This window comes from Mesoplodon bidens (assembly GCF_964165515.1).
Source record: "Mesoplodon bidens genome assembly, chromosome: 4".
NCBI classification, from domain to species: Eukaryota; Metazoa; Chordata; class Mammalia; order Artiodactyla; family Ziphiidae; genus Mesoplodon; species Mesoplodon bidens.
This window is the reverse complement of record NC_138160.1, coordinates 29,340,965-29,363,077: the sequence shown is the minus strand read 5'-3', so window position 1 is coordinate 29,363,077 and position 22,113 is coordinate 29,340,965. Positions and strand designations below refer to the sequence as shown.

Genomic DNA, 22,113 nt, shown 5'->3' with positions numbered 1-22,113 from the left:
AATTGAGAGAACTCTAGTTGTTTCTTTCGTGTCACAATCACTCTGGTATCGTTCTCATCTCAAATCTACTGCTTAAACGGAGAAATACGTGTTGTGAGAGAGAGGAGGCCCTCACTGCCCAGGCTTGAGCTCTGAAGACCCCTCACGATACCCAAGCAGGAGGCAGGAACCCTCCCAAGGAAAGCTTGTAGTGAGTCTGAACCTGTCTGCCAACCACAGCGCTGAAGTCCTCTGAACTATATCATGGGTTTCTGATCAAGAAGGAGGAAGAATGATTTACCAAGCATCTCCTGAGTGACAGGCCTAAGATGTGTGCCTTACAGGCATCAGCATATTTTAACCTTCACAACAACTTCGTGAGGCTAATACTATTTTCTCCGCTTTTCAGGTGAGAAACCTGAGGGTTCAGGGAAGGGTAGAGACTTGCCCAAGCCCACGGACCTAGGCCCAAAGTCACTTTTCCAAGCTACTGCCTGGACTGCTGTTTCATAAAATCAAACCTCCATCCAAATTTCCTCTTTCAGGAAACCTGGGCTCTGGAATCAGGCTACTTTGGCACAAAAACTGGCTATACAACTTTGAGCTAGAAGAACCCAGGCCCAGGCAAGGGACTGGAACTCCCTGGGTCTCAGTTTCTTCATCTGGAAAATGAGCCTGACAATAATACCTACCACATCAGGTCTGTGGCAAGATTAAATGAAGTTCACGTAATGAGCCTGGCAAAGTGCCTGACATATAGTAAATACTTCATAACGGTTAGCTCTTCAAGCTGGGGTTTGAAACGGTTTTCTTGTTTTTTTGCTTTTATGCCCTCCATCTCACAGTACAGTGATGGCACTCTGGGAAGCAATCTGGGATGAAACTGGGGAGCCATCTGAAACTGTCTGGCCCCATAATACCAATTTCTTTTGCCCTCCTCCCCCAAGTGTGCTCCTCTAACGTTTTTTCCCTTTGTACTAACTGCCAAAACCAGCCTTTCTGCGGCCAAATCCCAGACGCTTTCAATAGTGTTGTTACTGTGACGTTTTTCCCTACATCATGGAAATATTTCAGTTTTTATTTAAAAAACTAGATTCCAGCAACACCCTCTCTAAGGCCACCAGTTTTTAATTTTTAAACCAAAAGTGTACGCTCCTATCACTTCCCCCTGCCCCTGTTCCTATACCATGGAATTCTAGACTGATTAAATTGTGCTGAAACAACCTCAACTTGTGCAAATGGAAGCTGCTCAAATTCCCTTGGAATGGAAAAGGTATCTGTTAACCTGGTCACACAATTTACAAACCCGTATCTGCTCGACTGGGCAACATTTTCCATTTAATTGCCTTTCCCTTCTTAACTGAAAGCCCAATGAGGTCTGCAGGTGGTCGCATCATTGGGCCAGCAAATGAGGAGGTTGAAGGGGGTTTCTCTGGGGAGTGGCAGGGGCAAGGGGTTAAGGAAGTCAGATGACCAAGGCTCTCACTCTGGCCAAAGGCTAGGTGGACGACTTCAGCCAAGTCTCTTCACATTCTCTCAGCTGTAGTTAACTTACCTGAAGAATGAGAAGGTGAGGCCCACTTTTTCCTAAAACCCCTTTCTAGCTCTAACTTCCTTTCAGCACGACAAGATTCTGCAATCATCCCACAGGCATCTCATCTGGTCTGGGCCTTATCAGGGCCGTGAGTTACATGTCATGATGCAGCGTCAGGAGATAAGCTTCAGCCAAAAGGAGGTGTGTGTGGGTGTGCGTGTGCGTGTGCATGTGTGTGTGATGTTAGCCATAAAAGACACGGCCTCCACGTATTGCAAAAATACGGCTGTACCAAGCTGTCATATAATTCATGGCACAGAAATAAAATCCAGGTTCACCTTTAACTACCTAATGTAAAATGACAGCCAAGCAAACCCAGTAGGAGGGTGACACATCTGAGCTTCCATCTCACACGCTTCCATGAATTTCTCCCATTCAACCATTCTGCTCCAAGCATCTGGAGTGCAGCTAGTACAAGACTGGAACCTCGGCAGCGTTTATAAGGTGACCTTTTGTTACAATAGCATCACGTATAATCCCGCTGCTATGTTGTCTTTCTCCATTTTCTCCTCTGGGAGACTTTGTCTCGTAATTCTGACATCATAACTGGTTCGTCCAATCCAGTCTTTTATGATGAATAACAAATGAGGAAGAGCCCCAGGAATGCTGGGAGAATAAAGGTGCAGGCAGCAATAGATATTGCTGTTTCACCACAAGAGCCTAACAGAATTTAAAAGTTTTCTAAACGCCAAGACAAACCTTGCTAACACGTAATTCCTAACCACTTTCACGAGACTAGCTTCCTCTAAGAATGACATTCTGAATCAGATCTGGGGGGACTTTAACGATGCTGAGGCATTTGACTGATTCTTTTTGTTAGGATGTTCAGTTTCAGCCGGTATAAGGACTGGTAGGCTGTTTTAAGGACTTTAGCTTTTATTCCAAGTGAGATGCAGAGCCGGTAGGTGGAGGGGGGAGGGTTTGAGCAGTAGTCTCATTAGAATTTTAAAAGGAATACTCTGGCACTTTATCGAGAATCAAGGGGGCGAAAAAAGATGTTTAATTTGACTGCTCCTTTCTCTCCAAGGCACAGATGCCAGGAGTAAAAAAAAAAAAAGTCATTTTCGGAAGCTATACACACAAAAAGCAAGGAATCTAGAACACGCCGTTCACAAAAGCCACCCTGAGCTGGGCCCCAGAGTGCTTCTGGCTTCTGTGGTTGATTAACCCAGCACCTTATCAAGGTATGAGGGAGGGCATTGCTGCAGCCCCAGGAACATGGGGGGAACAGCCAGACTACTTACGTCACTCTTCCTGAACTTGGCTTTCAAGCTCTTCATGTTTAGTCCATTCAGCCTTCCAGAACTCTAGAGGAGACTTTCAGCACCTAACCAGAGGAAGAAAAGAAGAAATTAAGTATCTAGGTTCCCAAACAGACACTATAGATACTCCCTCCTGAATGGATTAGGACTTCGGGCCATGGGTAGGCGACTGGGGTTGAGTCAGGAAGGTGGTCAGGGTTAAGGGCTGGGAAGTAGTAAAGAACATATGTTATTCCGGTTCGTGATACTACCTGGAACCTTCTGACATTTTCAAGTTAACCGAAACTTTAAATTTTATCCCAACTTCCCATTCAAAGTAGAAAAATCTTAAGTAGCTGCTGACCTGTCACTGCACAAAATACAGTATCCGTGTGCCTAACTCACTCCTCTCACATTATAGTTATACCCTCAACCTCCTCTGGAAGGGCCACCGTAGTGAAGCATGATAAGGAAAACAGCTCATATTCCAGATGCCATTCATTCCCTATTTATTTTTCTCAGTGTGGCTTCTTTCCTTCCCCCTCCTAGATGCACAGGGCAATGAGTGAAAAATGCAAGAAACAACAAAACCTCCCTCACTGAATACGTCATTCCTCAGGAAGCCACTCAAAACAGTGAAAGACTCCCCCCAGATCGTCGTGGGACCCAGTGATTCAGAGCCAGAGCTGGAAAAGTTTTAAGAAACCACCTCATTTAGGAGGGGTCTGTGGTCCCTTCAGAAAGTGAAGGTAATTTTTGGAATGACAGTATATATGTACTTTTTTTAAGAGAAGAAAGTTCCTATTTTCATCAGATTCTGCAAGGGGGTTGTCACCATTCAAAAGGTAAGACTGTTGATCTAGTCGAAGCCCCTCATTTTCCAGAGGTCAAGGCAGAGCCTCCTGAGAGAAGTGAAGAAACCTGTCTGCATTCCCAAAACCTCTGTGTGATAAAAGTCAAAACCAGACCCCAAAGTCAGACTGATGGTTGAATGCCTTCTCCGCTGCCCTACAGCTTTAAAACTAAAACCCCAAAGTAAACTCCTGTGCTAAAATATGGTATGAACTTGATCTTTTCCATCTTTAAACCTGGAAAATGTACAGTGTGGAACCCTCCCATTTAGGTCAAAAAGGCCAGAAAAATCTTTGTGCAAGTTCCCATCACCTCGTAAGTGCTCCAGAAATGTAACTTCAAGCCTCAGTTGACAAAGTGAGAACCGGGGACATCAACAGTCCTGTCCATTTGAGGACTAAGGAAGGGTGGTCGGATGTTGACCACAGTCGACCATCATTTTTCAAAAGCCTTTCAAGGTCATCATGTTTCTCCACCATCCTTATCATTCTGGACTAAACCGATTTGAGGAAATAGAGCAGGGGAAATGCAAGCAACTGAAAGGCTGGACTCATCACTCCTCAGGTCTTCATCGCCACCTCCAGAAGTGGTCCAGCAGCTCCCTGGCTTCTAATTTGTTTCCTTTCATTATTGCTGCTGCCCTTAGGCAGGGCCCTTGGGCGAATGGTACCAAAACCCGGTCATCGGTCATCGTAAAGCACCTCAATGACATTAATCTGGAGGCCACACCATTAGGCAGCCTCCCTGTGGGCCCTTTCAATCTTCCCAGCCTCAGCAGGGGTGACAGAATGTGTGTTGCCTTGGAAACCACACACACTGTAATTACACCTTGTTAATTGCCACATATTTAACCACAGAGAAGGCTGGGCTGGGACCTGAACAGCAAAGTACAAACTCCGAGACAGTGTTTCTGGAAGTTGGCCCCCTCCTTAATCTGAATCAGAAGGACCTGGGGACAGTTTGCTAAATGCAAAAGTCAACGGAAATTGAATCTCAGGAGTAGTGCCCAGGAACCTCCTTGGTTGAATATTTACTTGGCATACAAGTTTGAGAACCTAGAAATAAGGTACATGAAACAGGAACTATCCTTATCAAAGTTGCGCTGGTTTATAAAACAGCCCTTCTTCATGTCAAAGCAAACCACCTTTGATGAATCCAAGTAGAAATAATGATAATCAGATGTTCCCAACCTGTCATTGGCTCATGGTTCTCCATCAAATGTAGCTAGAAAAGGGAAATCGCCCTTTCAGTTCAATTCCTTCCACCCTCTGGGTGAAGTGCTAATAACCAAGAAAAGAGGCCAAATCCATGCACCAGGAAAAGAAGCAAAGAGAAACCCAGGCTTAGATAATCCACAAACTGTGTAGCCCACCAAGGTGGAACCACCCAAAGCATTCCTTCAGGCAAGAACACAATGTCTTAGGCGAGGCTGGGTCGGACTTTTGTTTGAGGTCACATTGGGGTGGGGGTGTGTTCATGGGTGTGGTGCTAGTTTTTTTTGGTGTTTGTCTTTGTGTCCGCTGCCCCCCAACCCACCCACAGCATGGCAGTGAGAAGTATGCAAACGAACAATTAAGAGGATTAAGTAAATAAAGCAAGTAATTCCAAAAATTCCCAGGGCGAGGTACTAGCTGTGAAGTGCATATTTTCCTGGAATTAAGGCTCTGGGTGTGTGAGAGCTGGGTGGTTCAAGAGTATAACTCCAGGATGACAGAGATAGGGGTCAAGGGTAAAGAAGTTCCGGAAACCCACAGAATAGTAACTTCAGAAACAAGAACTGTAGCTGGGGGTAATTCAAGTTAGTAACAGATCACAGCTTTCCCAGTATTGGTAAAAGAACCTAACCCCTGGAAGCCAGGACTAGGGGGAAGTCACCTGCCCCTGAGATGATGCTGAGTTCCCTCTGCCTTGATACCTCTTCCTCTTCCCCAAGAGGACCCAGGAGTCAATCAGCGACTTGCCTTCCTTGGGTCAGCTGGAATCTTACAGCTCTAATTCCCAAATTCAAACTTCCAAAAGCCACACTGGATAAAGTGACATCTATCAATTTAGCCAGGCTACACGAATAGCAGTCCTTGGAAAAGTCACTTAATAAAGATGCTTAGATCAAAAGAGCGGCGGTGAAGCCACATTAATTGCACGGGAGTCTCATTTGAATGGTTCAAAAAGAGGGTGAAATGTTTCACGTATATGCGAGAGGGTGTTTGGATCACGTTCTCCCCTTTCAAGCATGTCTATCCCCTGAGCAGAAATGTTAGTCAGTTTGCTCCCTGCGCAAACCCAGAATAAGTCACTGAAACACAGCTTCGTCACCCGCCATCATGTGACATCACTCCATCGCGGAGGATGCAGTAGGGCAGAGATGCACAAACGTACTGCCCTCTCATCTGAAATACTAGATCCAGCAAACGGGGCTTGTTAATCCATTTTCCCTTTAAAAACAATGTAACTCTCAATCAAAGCTTAACATGAGCTATCTTATCTGATATAATTCTAGCCTGAATCAAAAAAGCTTGATATTGGGCTTCCCTGGTGGCGCAGTGGTTGAGAGTCCGCCTGCCAATGCAGGGGACGCGGGTTCATGCCCCGGTCCGGGAGGATCCCACATGCCGTGGAGCGGCTGGGCCCGTGAGCCATGGCCGCTGAGCCTGCGCGTCCGGAGCCTGTGCTCCGCAACGGGAGAGGCCACAGCAGTGGGAGGCCCACGTACCGAGAAAAAAAAAAAAAAAAAGCTTGATATTAGCCTATACGCTACAGTATGAACTAATAAGTTAAACTTCTTTGAGTATTAAAAACGACTTATAATAGATACAGAGTTTCCTTTTGGGGTGATAAAAATGTTCTACATTTACTGCCATGATAGCTGTACAACCTGTGAACGTACCAAAAGCCATTCAATTGTATAATTCAAATGGGCAAATTGAGGAGGATGCAACTGAACAAAGCTGTTGGTTTTTTTTAAAGTTTAATCATCTCCATTACCTCTCCGATCCTTAGGGTTAAAAAAATTCCAGGTTAGAAACATCTGGACTGACTGAAAATGAACTTCGAAGGAACAAAGGCTAACAAGCAGTGCCCTTAGTGCTAACACGTGGTTGCTCGTAGATTCTCTTTATTTAGCCATTTCTCTACCATAAGCCACCCCCAGCTGAAACGGTTAGAAAAAAACGCTCCTGTCTTCTATCTTCCAACCACTCCTTCTCCCACCCGCCCCCGCTTCCACCCCGACATATGACGCAAAGATTATTTCATAAGACAACGCTGGCAATTATGTCAGCACATAAGGGTCCTCTTGGAGCTCCAGCCAGGTATTTGGATTCTGTAACCAGAGGTGAGGCTCAGAAATCTGTAACTTTTCTTCTTTTTAAACTTGCCGGGTGATTTGGATGCTCAATTAGATTGGGAACCACTGTTCTAGACTCAGTGGTACCATACCTATAATTGACACCTTCGTTAAAGATAATCTAGAGACACTGTAGAAGTAGATATAATAGACCAACGTTTTCGAGCATTGACTGAACCTTTCAAAATATTGTGCGGGGTGAGAGGGGAGCCCTCTACACTAAAATCTAGGAGAGAAACTAGCAGGTTACCCATGGCTACTAAGAAACGATATGAACTCGCAAAGGCAGATGGCAGTGGTACACACATGTACATTTTCCTGAATCACAGGAATGTATTAGCATCCAAGATGCCACACCCCAGGATTCAAGGGCAGTGGTTTAAAACAATTCCCTGTGAATCATCACAGCATTAGAGGAGCAGGGTGCATAACAGCGTCCTCACTCTAACTAATCCGTCCTCACTCTAACTAATCCGTCAGTCGTGGAATTGTGGAGATAACTCCACGGAATCGTCAGTAACACCAGAACACTAACGTGTACCCCAGACAGGCTTCAGGATTTTTTCTTCCAAGTGAAAAGAACAACAGACTTAAAATCCAAAGCACTGAAGAGGACACTGAACCAATGCAAGAAACTAAAATTAAAATACTTCTCTCCCTGCCAGCGTCTACTACCTAGTCTCCCTCAAGTACCTGATTTCTCTATCATCCCTCTCCCACAAACATGGAATTTGAACCAAAAGCTATGAACGCTCAATGCTCTCCTTCACCACACGCTGAGCTCAGCCAAGGGAGCTGACCATTTCAGTAATGGAATGCATGAGTCAACAGGGAGCAAGGACCATCCACTAGAAGCCTGGGGGCAAGCGCTTAGGATAGAGATTTTATCAGCCAGATACAAAGCAGGCCAAGGACTCCCCCAAACCTACATGCCTGGTCTATTATTATTGCATAAGATTCTACCACTTCCAGTCAGGGAGCTTCTCAACACGGAGAAAGTCCATCCTGGCCACGCCCACGTCTTCACCACTAACCTCAGCAGGACTCTCTGTGTGGCCCATACTCAGCAGAAGTTCACTGAGGCTGAGAGAAAGGATGAGTGACCAAGCACCGAGTGTCAAATTGGAAGCACAGAGATAGAACAGACATTTCATTCCAAAGTAAGCGGCCAGTCCAGGACACATCTTTTCAAAGGATTTAGCTGACAACTGGTTAACAGGACTCTCAGACCTTCACTCACGTCTGGGGTTTAAAAGGATCAGAGCACGTGGAGAATGGGGGAGGGCCTTTCTTCAGAGAGAACTATGCAATGATTCCCATCACGCCTACTCAACCTCATGACAAAGGCCTACAGGACCCCTTGGAGAGACTGGACAGGGTTCTGATCCTTGCCTGGAAAATGTAAAAGGTGGGAGAGAAACTGGCCTAAGCTGTGAGGATGGGAAAAAAGGAGCGGCGGCTGCTGGGCTGTGATCAGCCTGAACGCTGGAGTTTATCTGAGCACAGATGTACGCCTCCTGTAGACCAGATGTAGTCAATTCATGAGAGACGGTAGGAAGCTGTCGTGGATCCTGCCTAACACAGTGGATTAGAGGGTGAAGAGAGCAGGAGAAGCTGATTCCCAGATAGAGAAGCAACAAAGCAGAGGTGAGTACATCACCTGCATCGAGGGAATCAGAGGGGTCCCCAGCGACGGTCCAGGAGTGGAACAAGGAAGGAGAGAGGATCTCCAAAGCCCTCCTCTACTGGTTTGCTAGGGCTGCCATAACAAAGTATCACGATCTGGTGGCTTACGCAACAGAAATCTATATCCTCACAGTTCTGGAGGCCAGAAGTCCAAAATCAGGGTAACAGCAAGGCTGATTTTGATTTTACTCTGAAGCCTCGCTCCCTCATTGTAGATGGTTTTCTTCCCCCATTGTTTTCACATGGTCTTCCCTCTTTGTGTGTCTGTGTCCTAATGTCTTCTTATGAGGACACCAGTCACACCCATATACCCCTATTTGCTTTAATTGCATCTTTAAAGACCCTATCTCCAAATACAGTCACATTCCACAGTACTAGGGGTGAGGGCTTCAACATATGAATTTTAGGAGGACACAATCCAAACCATAATTCCCCCCAAAAGACCCCAAGAGCGAGAGTCAGCTCAAAACATCTATCAGGTTGAGAGAGCACAGCACTATCTTGCTATGTACCATCAAGTAAGAACTTTCTTACCCCTCTTACTTCGCATCTCCCCACTCCAACCCCCGGTTTACCACTGCAACCCTGGGGGGGGCGTGGTGGGAACAAAACATGACCGTTAGATGAAGGCAGGAGAAGAGAAGGAGAAAGCAGGGAAAGAGAGAAAAGGAAAGATATTTTCTTTTAAATCAAATTTGAAATTTTAATTTTTATTTGCAATCAGGCATCCCAAGTTCTAAACTAAGAGTATTTAGCAACTGAAACTGACTGTAGAATTTTTTTAAAAATCTAATCAGAAAAGTTAGAGATTTCATCGAGAAGCAAGAGATAGACTCACTTCACTGAACAAATTTTAAAGTGTCAGTGGGACACAAACAAAGCTGCTTTATGATCACATCTTAGGTGTCTTATTTATTCAGCAAAGACACATATAAATAAATGAATGAATGAGTCAATGCACATGCAAACTTTACTAAGCATTAATTATGGGCTAGCTGCTTTCACATATGTCATCTCTCTTATGAATTCACTAAGGTGCAGGTATGTTAAAAGATTGCCCAGATGACAAGGAAGGGGGAAAGGTAAGGGGAAAAAAAGACATAAGCAATTGTTTCATTTTGGCAATGAATCTTTTCTAAAATGCTCCAATATCTTACTTCCTCCCTCTAAAAAATGATCATGTTCTTTTAAAACTGTAAATGCCATTCAGATATTGTATCATAATAATCATGAAGTAAAACTCTTAACATTAATCTCCCTCCCTATATTCACAACTTGCCTTTATCCGGGGATAACATTTCTTTTGAGAAACAAATACATCATTCTTCTTTAAAAATAAAACCTGCCATCAAGCAGGACCGATCTTGGTCCATGAATCAGTCAGAGCCACCACCCCTGGTATGAAATTGGCCAGGGCTCCGGTAACACTACTATCTGGGCTGTCAAATCGGCTGCTCACATGCTCTGATAAGCCTACCAAAGGAAAGCCCCAAGGTTACCTTGTGCCCTAAATCCATCCAATTTAAAAAACATGGGCTTAATCAAAACAAGCTACCTCTGGAATATAAAAATCACTCTAGGACTAAGAAATTCCATGTGATTATCCCTCATGTTGAGGTTTTTTTTTTTTTAATTAATTTATTTATTTGTTTTCTGGCTGCATTGGGTCTTCGTTGCTGTGCGCAGGCTTTCTCTAGTTGCAGCGAGCGGGGACTACTCTTCGGTGCAGCGGCTTCTCTTGTTACAGAGCACGGGTTCTAGAGCACAGTTTCAGTAGTTGTGGCCCACAGGCTTAGTTGCTCCACGGTATGTGGGATCTTTCCGAACCAGAGCTCAAACCCGTGTCCCCTACATTAGCAGGCAGATTCTTAACCACTGTGCAACCAGGAAAGTCCCCGAGGTTATTTTTTAAGATGACCTCTAAAATGCCGTTCCTAGTGTACGTTTCCAAATCTTTAATGCTGGTGTCAACAGCTCTGTCAAAACACACCACGTGTCCATCTCTCAAGCAAAAAAGCTTCCCTGCACACACCTAGTAATCAACCTGAAACGGCAAGCATATGTGCTAAGCACCTTACCTTCTTCATCTCAAGTCCATTCCTTGGCTTTTCCCCATCTTAAGATCCAAAAGAACCAATCCAGTTTAAAAAGACAGGGCATGGGACTTCCCTGGTGGCACAGTGGTTAAGAATCCGCCTGCCAATGCAGGGGACACGGGTTCGAGCCCTGGTTCGGGAAGATCCCACATGCCACAGAGCCTAAGCCCGTGCGCCACAACTACTGAGCCTGCACTCTAGAGCCTGTGGGCCACAACTTCTGAGCCCACGAGCCACAACTACTGAGCCGCGAGCCACAACTACTGAAGCCCACATGCCTAGAGCCTGTGCTCTGCAACGAAAAGCCTGCGCACCACAACGAAGAGTAGCCCCTGCTCGCTGCAACTAGAGAAAGCTGCGCGCAGCAACGCAGACCAAACACAGCCAAAAATGAATAAATAAATGTATATTAAAAAAAAAGGGCCACGCCGCAAATGTTACTAGTTAAAATACAAAATGTGGAAAGCAAACAGTTACTGTGGCAAGCAGTTTGACAGCTTCTTAAGTTAAATATAAATTTACCATTCAACCTGGCAATTACACTATGTATCTTGCCAAGGGAAATGATAACACACGTCCACACAGAGATTTGTATATGAACGTATAGCAGCAGTATTCATAATCGTGAAAAAGTGGAAACAACTGAAATATCCATCAATTAGGTACACAAAATGTGGCATTTCCACACAGTGGAATGCAGTACTATCTATCCAGCACCAAAAAGGAACAAAGTGTTGATACATGCGGTGCAAAACCATTGTGCTAAGTGAAGGTCAGACACAGAGGCCACATACTGTAAGATTCCATCTGTATGACATATCCGGAACTGGCAAATTTATAGACAGGAAGTAGATTAGCAGTTGTCTAGGGCTGGGAATGGAAACAAGGAGGGACTGCAAATGAGCATGAGTGCTCTTTTTGGGGGTGAGAGAGGTGTTTTAAAACTCAATGGTGGGGCTTCCCTGGTGGCCCAGTGGTTGAAAGTCCACCTGCCGATGCAGGGGACACGGGTTCGTGTCCCTGTCCAGGAAGATCCCACATGCCGTGGAGCAGCTACGCCTGTGAGCCATGGCTGCTGTGCCTGCACGTCCGGAGCCTGTGCTCTGCAACGGGAGAGGCCACAACAGTGAGAGGTCCGCATACCGCAAAAAAAAAAAAAAAAAACCCTCAATGGTGGGTGGGAGGGAGGGAGACGCAAGGGGGAAGAGATATGGGAACATATGTATATGTATAACTGATTCACTTTGTTATAAAGCAGAACCTAACACACCATTGTAAAGCAATTATACTCCAATAAAGATGTTAAAAAAAAAAAAAAACTCAATGGTGGGAGAGGTGGAACCAAGATGGCGGAGTAGAAGGATATGTTCTCACTCCCTTTTGTGAGAACACCAGAATCACAACTACCTTCTGGACAATCACTGACAGGAAGACACTGGAACTCACCGAAAAAGATACCCCACATCCAAAGACAAAGGAGAAGCCACAATGAGATGGTAGGAGGGGCACAATCACAGTAAAATCAAATCCCATAACTGGTGGGCGGGTGACTCACAGACTGGCGAACACTTATACCACAGAAGTCCACGCACTGGAGTGAAGGTTCTGATCCCCATGTCAGGCTTCCCAACCTGGGGGTCCGGCAACGGGAGGAATTCCTAGAGAATCAGACTTTGAAGCCTTGTGGGAATTGATTGCAGGACTTCGACAGGACTGGGGGAAATAGAGACTCCACTCTTGGAGGGCACACACAAAGCAGTGTGCGCATCGGGACCCAGGGGAAGGAACAGTGACCCCAGGGGAGATTGAAAAAGACCTACCTGCTAGTGTTGGAGGGTCTCCTGCAGAGGTGGGGGGTGGCTCTGTTTCACTGTGGGGACAAGGACACTGGCAGCAGAAGTTCTGGGAAGTACTCCTTGGCGTGAGCCCTCCCAGAGTCCGCCATTAGCCCCACCAAAGAGCTCAGGTAGGCTCCAGTGTTGGGTTGCCTCAGGCCAAACAACCAACAGGGACAGAACCCAGCCCCACCCATCAACAATCAAGTGGATTAAAGTTTTACTGAGCTCTACCCACCACCAGTCCCTCCCATCAAGCCTCTTAGATAGCCTCATCCACCAGAGGGCAGACAGCAGAAGCAAGAAGAACTACAATCCTGCAGCCTGTGGAACAAAAACCACATTCACAGAAAGATAGGCAAGATGAAAACGCAGAGGGCTATATACCAGATGAAGGAACAAGATAAAACCCCCGAAAAACAACTATATGAAGTGGAGATAGGCAACCTTCCAGAGAAAGAATTCAGAATAATGATAGTGAAGATGATCCAGGACCTCGGAAAAAGAATGGAGGCAAAGATAGAGAAGGTGAAAGAAATGGTTAACAAAGACCTAGAAGAATTAAAGAACAAACAAACAGAGATGAGCAATACAATACCTGAAATGAAAACTACACTAGAAGCAATCAATGGCAGAATAACTGAGGCAGAAGAACGGAAAAGTGACCTGGAAGACAGAGTGGTAGAATTCACTGCTGCGGAACAGAATAAAGAAAAAAGAATGAAAAGAAATGAGGACATCCTAAGAGACCACTGGGACAACATTAAATGCAACAACATTCGCATTATACGGGTCCCAGAAGGAGAAGAGAGAGAGAAAGGACCAGAGAAAATATTTGAAGAGATTATAGTCTAAAACTTCCCTAACGTGGGAAAGGAAACAGCCACCCAAGTCCAGGAAGCACAGGAGTCCCATATGGGATAAACCCAAGGAGAAACATGCCAAGACACATAGTAATCAAACTGGTAAAAATTAAAGACAAAGAAAAATTATTGAAAGCAGCAAGGGAAAAATGACAAATAACATACAAGGGAACTCCCATAAGGTTAACAGCTGATTTCTCAGCAGAATCTCTACAAGCTAGAAGGGAGTGGCATGATATACTTAAAGTGATGAAAGGGAAGAACCTAAACCAAGATTACTCTACCCAGCAAGGATCTCATTCAGATTCGATGGAGAAATCAAAAGCTTTACAGACAAGCAAAAGCGAAGAGAATTCAGCACCACCAAACCAGCTCTACAACAAATGCTAAAGGAACTTCTCTAAGTGGGAAACACAAGAGAAAAAAAGGACCTACAAAAACAAACCCAAACCAATTAAGAAAATGGTCATAAGAACATACATATCAATAATTACCTTAAACGTGAATGGATTAAATGCTCCAACCAAAAGACACAGGCTGGCTGAATGGATACAAAAACAAGACCCATATATATGCTGTCTACAAGAGACCCACTTCAGACCCAGGGACACATAAAGACTGAAAGTGAGGGGATGGAAAAAGATATTCCATGCAAATGGAAATCAAAAGAAAGCTGGAGTAGTTATACTCAGATAAAATACACTTTAAAATAAAGAATGTTACAAGAGACAAGGAAGGACACTACATAATGATCAAGGGATCAATCCAAGAAGAAGATATAACAATTATAAATATATATGCACCCACCATAGGAGCACCTCAATACATAAGGCAACTGCTAACAGCTATAAAAGAGGAAATCGACAGTAACACAATAATAGTGGGGGACTTTAACACCTCACCTACACCAATAGACATATCATCCAAAATGAAAATAAATAAGGAAAGAGAAGCTTTAAATGACACAACAGACCAGATAGATTTAATTGATATTTATAGGACATTCCATCCAAAAACAGCAGATTACACTTTCTTCTCAAGTGCACATGGAACACTCTCCAGGACTGATCACATCTTGGGTCACAAATCAAGCCTCAGTAAATTTAAGAAAACTGAAATCATATCAAGCATCTTTTCTGACCACAACGCTATGAGACTAGATATCAGTTATGGAAAAAAAAAACGTAAAAAACACAAGAACATGGAGGTTAAACAATACGTTACTAAATAACCAAGAGATCAGTGAAGAAATCAAAGGGGAGATCAGAAACTACCTAGAGACAAATGACAATGAAAACACGATGATCCAAAACCTATGGGATGCAGCAAAAGCAGTTCTAAGAGGGAAGTTTATAGCTATACAAGCCTACCTCAAGAAACAAGAAAAAACTCAAGTAAACAATCTAAACTTACACCTAAAGGAACTAGAGAAAGAAGAACAAACCAAACTCAAAGTTAGCAGAAGGAAAGAAATCATAAAGATCAGAGCAGAAATAAATGAAATAGAAACAAAGAAAACAATAGCAAAGATCAATAAAACTAAAAGCTGGTTCTTTGAGAAGATAAACAAAATTGATAAAGCATTAGCCAGACTCATCAAGAAAAAGAGGGAGAGGACTCAAGTCAATAAAATTAGAAATGAAAAAGGAGAAGTTACAACAGACACCACAGAAATACAAAGCATCCCAAGAGACTACTAGAAGCAACTCTATGCCAATAAAATGGACAACCTGGAAGAAATGGACAAATTCTTAGAAAGGTATAACCTTCCAAGACTGAACCAGGAAGAAATAGAAAATATGAACAGACCAATCACAAGTAATGAAATTGAAACTGTGATTAAAAATCTTCCAACAAACAAAAGTCCAGGACCAGATGGCTTCACAGGTGAATTCTATCAAACATTTAGAGAAGAGCTAACACCCATCCTTCTCAAACTCTTCCAAAAAATCGTGGAAGAAGGAACACTCCCAAACTCATTCTATGAGGCCACCATCACCCTGATACCAAAACCAGACAAAGATACTACAAAAAACGAAAATTACACACCAATATCACTGATGAATATAGCTGCAAAAAATCCTCAACAAAATACTAGCAAACAGAATCCAACAACACATTAAAACGATCATATACCATGATCAAGTGGGATTTATCCCAGGGATGCAAGGATTCTTCAATATACACAATTCAATCAATGTGATATACCATATTAACAAATTGAAGAAGAAAAACCATATGATCATCTCAATAGATGCAGAAAAATCTTTCGACAGCATTCAACACCCATTTATGATAAAAACTCTCCAGAAAGTGGGCATAGAGGGAACCTACCTCAACATAATAAAGGCCATATATGACAAACCCACAGCCAACATCATGCTCAATGGTGAAAAACTGAAAGCATTTCCTCTAAGATCAGGAACAAGACAAGGATGTCCACTCTCACCACTATTATTCAACATAGTTTTGGAAGTCCTAGCCATGGCAATCAGAGAAGAAAAAAAAAAATAAAAGGAATACAAATCGGAAAAGAAGTAAAACTGTCACTGTTTGCAGATGACATGACACTATACATAGAGAATCCTAAAAATGCCACCAGAAAACTACTAGAGCTAATCAATGAATTTGGCAAAGTTGCAGGATACAAAATTAATGCACAGAAATCTCTTGCTTTCCTATACACTAATGATGAAAAATCTGAAAGGGAAATTATGGAAACACTCCCATTTACCATTGCAACAAAAAGAATAAAATACCTAGGAATAAACCTACCTAGGGAGACAAAGGACCTGTACGCAGAAAACTATAAGACACTGATGAAAGAAATTAAAGATGATACCAACAGATGGAGAGATATACCATGTTCTTGGACTGGAAGAATCAATATTGTGAAAACGACTATACTACCCAAAGCAATCTACAGATTCAATGCAATCCCTATCAAATTACCAATAGCATTTTTTAGGGAATAGAACAAATCATCTTAAAATTTGTATGGAGACACAAAAGACCCTGAATAGCCAAAGCAGTCTTGAGGAAAAAAAAACTGAGCTGGAGGAATCAGACTCCCTGACTTCAGACTATACTACAAAGCTACGGTAATCAAGACAATATGGTACTGGCACAAAAACAGAAACATAGATCAATGAAACAAGATAGAAAGCCCAGAGATAAACCCATGCACCTATGGTCAACTAATCTATGACAAAGGATGCAAAGATATACAATGGAGAAAAGACAGCCTCTTCAATAAGTGGTGCTGGGAAAACTGGACAGCTACATGTAAGAGAATGAAATTAGAACACTCCCTAACACCATACACAAAAATAAACTCAAAATGGATTACAGACCTAAATGTGAGACCAGACACTATAAAACTCTTAGAGAAAAACACAGGAAGGGGCTTCCCTGGTGGCGCAGTGGTTGAGAGTCCGCCTGCCGATGCAGGGGACACGGGTTCGTGCCCCGGTCTGGGAAGATCCCACATGCCGCGGATCGGCTGGGCCGTTGAGCCTGGGCGTCTGGAGCCTGTGCTCCGCAACGGGAGAGGCCACAACAGTGAGAGGCCCACATACCGCAAAAAAAAAAAAAAAAAAAAAAAAAAAAAAAAAAAACACAGGAAGAACACTCTTTGACATAAATCACAGCAAGATCTTTTTTGATCCACCTCCTAGAGTAATGGAAATAAAAACAAAAATAAACAAATGGGACCTAATGAAACTTAAAAGCTTTTGCGCAGCAAAGGAAACCATAAACATGACGAAAAGACAACCCTCAGAATAGGAGAAAATATTAGCAAACGAATCAATGGACAAAGGATTAATCTCCAAAATATATAAACAGCTCATGTGGCTCAATATTAAAGAAACAAACAACCCAATCCAAAAATGGACAGAAGACCTAAATAGACATTTCTCCAAAGAAGACATACAGATGGCCAAGAAGCACATGAAAAGCTGCTCAACATCACTAATTATTAGAGAAATGCAAATCAAAACTACAATGAGGTATCACCTCACACCAGTCAGAATGGGCATCATCAAAAAATCTACAAACAGCAAATGATGGAGAGGGTGTGGAGAAAAGGGAACCCTCTTGCACTGTTAGTGGGAATGTAAATTGATACAGCCACTATGGAGAACAGTATGGAGTTTCCTTAAGAAACTAAAAATAGAATTACCATATGATCCAGAAATCCCACTACTGGGCATATACCTAGAGAAAACCATAATTCAAAAAGACACATGCACCCCAATGTTCATTGCAGCACTATTTACAATAGCCAGGTCGTGGAAGCAACCTAAATGCCCACTGACAGACGAATGGATAAAGAAGATGTGGTACATATATACAATGGAATATTACTCAGCCATATAAAGGAACGAAGTTGAGTCATTTTTTGAGACATGGATGGACCTAGAGACTGTCATACAGAGTGACGTAAGTCAGAAAGAGAAAAACAAATATCATATATTAACGCATGTATGTGGAACCTAGAACGATGGTACAGATGAACCGGTTTGCAGGGCAGAAGTTGAGACACAGATGTAGAGAACAAACGTATGGACACCAAGGGGGGAAAACCGTGGTGGGGTGGGGATGGTGGTGTGCTGAATTGGGTGATTGGGATTGACATGTATACACTGATGTGTATAAAATTGATGACTAATAAGAACCTGCAGTATAAAACAAACAAACAAAAAAACTAATACTAAACTTTCTTTGGGTTATTTGTATGGATGTATGTTAATATTAATGTTCCAGACATTACATGAAATTTCTAAAAATCTTATATATTCTGGTATAATGTTATAAGTCATATTTCTAGTTATTACTTTAAAATATATGTCTCAGAAATAACTAAATTTCCTTGTCAATTGCATTATTATGAACTTTCATCAAATCTTTAACCGTGGTCATTTTTAAGTCTTTTGTCATTTACAGAAAGTTCTGGGTGTACTCTGATGGTTTTGCAAAAATGTTCCTGTAAAAGGGTTTCATCTTCAAGGAATTCATGGAAAAGACTCTGACAAGTACAGGTTTCTGGTAACTGACTATATGGCTGAACTGAATGAATAAGCATTTTCAGAACTCTAATGGAAAACTGATGAATTCATAAAAGTGCTAACAAAAGATCAAGATAAAAAAAATTAATTACATGGGACTGAGTGAACTGATGAGGATGATTATAATTTTTGTGACTTTCTGTTTGAATAAAAAAAAATCCCACAAGGACTCAGAAGCAAAAAATATACAAACAATTTTCACTGCAAAGTAAAGGAGCTGTTACAATGGAGTGTTACTGGACTGAATGTCAATATTATGATATAGTGTGAGTGTGTTTTGTGTTTGGTAATTGCAATCATTGTTGCTTTTGTTGTGATCATCCATTTACAATGCTTGGTGTCAGTTTATTTATCTCTTGTAAAAATAAAATACAGTGCGTGTATGTGAAAAAATAAAAAACTCGGGCTTCCCTGGTGGCACAGTGGTTGAGAGTCCGCCTGCCGATGCAGGAGACACGAGTTCGTGCCCCGGTCCGGGAAGATCCCACATGCCGTGGAGCGGCTGGGCCCGTGAGCCATGGCCGCTGAGCCTGCGCGTCTGGAGCCTGTGCTCCGCAACGGGAGAGGCCACAACAGTGAGAGGCCCGCGTACCGCAAAAAAAAAAAAAAAAAAACTCAATGGTGATGATTCCACAACTTTACAAATTTACTAAAAATTGAACAGTACTGTATACTAAAAATGGTGATTTTGTGGAATGTAAATCATACCTCAATGAAGCCGTTTTTAAAAAGATGAAATACAAAAAGTCAAAAGGAGGTCCATACGCAAAGTTGTTAGGTAGTGAGAAACATCTTTAGAGTGAAAGGGTAGCTCCCTGGATGGTTATATTTGCTTCCCAAATGTTGGCTTACCGTGACGTCATCGGTTCTTTGACTCGGTTTTAAAATGGGATAACTTGGACTCTCCACATTCTAGAATGTAGGAAATGTCATTTACGATGATCACAATGGTTCTGATGAATCCCTCCCGAGTCATCCACTGCCTCAAATACTTTTGAGAATAAGGGATAAATAAGTTAATAACATGGATTCTGTGAATTCTGATACCCTAGGAACAGGAGTGGGGGAGTAGATGGAGAGAACAATGATTATTTCCGCTGCCCCAGCTACCATGTTTGGATGTCATTCGAACATCATGTATTCATAAATCATATAGTCTCATCTCCAGTCCAACAGGGACGGGGTCCCTGCTCAGTTGAAGGCAGGTCTCCGCATTTTCTCTAACGTAACGTGTTACCGTGCACGCTCCTCAGTGCCCGCCTTCTTCTGATAACTGCACTCCTCTTCTAGAAAACTGTCCTCCTACCCCTGCCTCCCCATCACCACTGCAACCAGGTTATATTCTGACTGTAGCTGTTCCCTAGAGATGGGAATGTGTCCTTAGCAAGGCTATTCAGACACCCTCCCTGGGATCTCTGGGGGTGGGGCGGGGAAGAGGAGGGGGAAAGAGGAGGGGGAAGTAGAAGAGGAAGGGAAAAGAGAAGGGAGTGGAAGGGAAAAGGGAAGACAAGACCTTCCTCTCTGGCAGAGAAACTGGAAAAATGTGAGCCTGGCGGCTGCCCAAGACTCAATCCTAACCCAGTGCGGAGAGCTGGTCTGAGGGAGGGAACCAGGAAGGCCCCTGATTCCAGGGATCCCAGAGGCCCTTACACCCTTTTAGCACAGGATTTGGCGTCACAGGAGCCAAGGCACTCCCCCCTCTTTCCTAAGCTAGTTCAAGTTGAGTTTCCGTCACTTGCAGTCTAAGAGTACTGACAAATCCTTTGGTGCCTTCTCACCTAGTCGATCTTGCTCAGGCTGTCCCCTCAGATGCCACCATAAAAGAGGGGCCTAGAACCTCAGCAGCACTGCTGCAGCTTGCATTTCGGTCTGTTCAGCTCATTTCTGAAGACAGTAGCTCAATTCACTCCCTGAACCTACAGAACTGAAATACACACTCTCCAGAGTTTAACTGGGCTGAATACAATGCGGGGCGGGCGGGGGGGCGCCTATGAGGTCCCCTCGGAACCCACAGGTTAGGGAGGGCATACTGATCACTCATTTGTTTGGCTGTTAGGTGCTCCTTGATCTGGCAGCAATGCCTCACCACCTCCACCTCCAAGCACTCCGTTCTTTCTTCACCACAGAAGACCTGGCCAGCAAGCCCCACCTTCTGGGTTACTTCCATCCTGAAAATACGAATAGCTCTTTGGCTCTCCTACAGGAACCAGCCAACAAGGAAAACAATCATGAGTAACTGGAAATGAATAGCATTAGACTTTTTTTTTTTTTTTTTTAATCTTTTATTTTTTTTTTTTTTAATTTTTTTTGGGGGGGTACACGGGCCTCTCATTGTTGTGGCCTCTCCCGTTGCGGAGCACAGGCTCCGGACGCGCAGGCTCAGCGGCCGTGGCTCACGGGCCCAGCCGCTCCGCGGCATGTGGGATCTTCCTGGACCGGGGCACGAACCCGTGTCCCCTGCATCGGCAGGCGAACTCTCAACCACTGCGCCACCAGGGAAGCCCGCATTAGACTTTTAAAAACACTCACGAAATAAAAAGTCATCCAAACAGCTGGGTCCTGGAGGGACCCAGTGCTGCGGCTAAGGATGAAGAAGGAAACTTCAGGTCAGCTGGGGACAAGGAGAGAGGGGCAGACAGCGGGGAAGCTGCCCTGGAGTAGGGGGTTGCAACGCTGGGGTCCAGCTGGACCAGGAGACTTCGGGGCCCAAGGATCATTCTTGGAGCAGTTAATCCTTGAATATTCCTCTCACTCACCCTAATTTATTCTAAACAAGACACCTGGAAGAGAAGCCCAACGCAGTGGCTCAGTCATCATGGCATCACTCCCCAGGGGCTATGCCAACCTGGATTTGCCACACTACTGTCCTGGCAGCGCAAAGGGAAAAGCCTTCCAGATCCTTTCCATTAGAGCTCCAGACTCTGCTCTATGCCTGTACTCTGTGGGGTGTCTAGAACCGCCTGCCCAGTGAACACGAACTCCTGTTGACTGAATTTGATACCCTGGACCTTCTACCTTTCAACTTGCAACGCTTTGTTGTGTTTAGGGATAAGAAGAAAACAGCATTAACATAAAGGATGGGGAATGCTTCTATCAACTGCAACAAGATTTAAAACACACTCCCCTCCACCCTGGGCGCCACGCATATCCACAAACTCACATAGCTTGCACCTGATCCTACGAGGGTCTACAGAGTAAAAAGATCGTGCCTACTCAAGAACTTGCAATTTAAGAGGAAAAATAAGAAACCTATACTGTTTTATTTACTCATATACACTGAATACCAACTCTGGGCCAAGTATATAGGGGATGCAAAAATGTGGCCCATACACAATCCTTGCCTACAAAAAAGAAAAAAAGGTCCATGACCTTTTTTGAATGCATTTGCATGAAAGCAGAGAGAGACTTGTAAACCAAGAACACAAATATCCATTATTCCATGTGTAATCAGTTTGTGATGAAGCTCTTGAGCTACTGTACTCCTCTAAGGAAACACTGAAAGCTAAGGGCAAAATTCCAGATAACTGGGCAGAGATGCAGGGAAGCTTAATCAAG

At 43.6% G+C, this 22,113-nt stretch overlaps 1 protein-coding gene across 8 annotated transcripts in view; it reads right to left on the bottom strand.

Annotated features, from left to right (window-relative positions):
• RAI14 (retinoic acid induced 14) overlaps positions 1 to 22,113 on the bottom strand; it is a 149,776-nt gene that overhangs the window by 114,686 nt on the left and 12,977 nt on the right. For all 8 annotated transcript variants that reach the window (XM_081231020.1, XM_081231017.1, XM_081231022.1 and 5 more), the window contains exon 2: positions 2,818 to 2,900. In XM_081231020.1, the coding sequence (XP_081087146.1) occupies positions 2,818 to 2,853 (36 nt within the window). In that variant the 5' untranslated portion in view covers positions 2,854 to 2,900. The remainder of the gene's footprint in view (positions 1 to 2,817; positions 2,901 to 22,113) is intronic.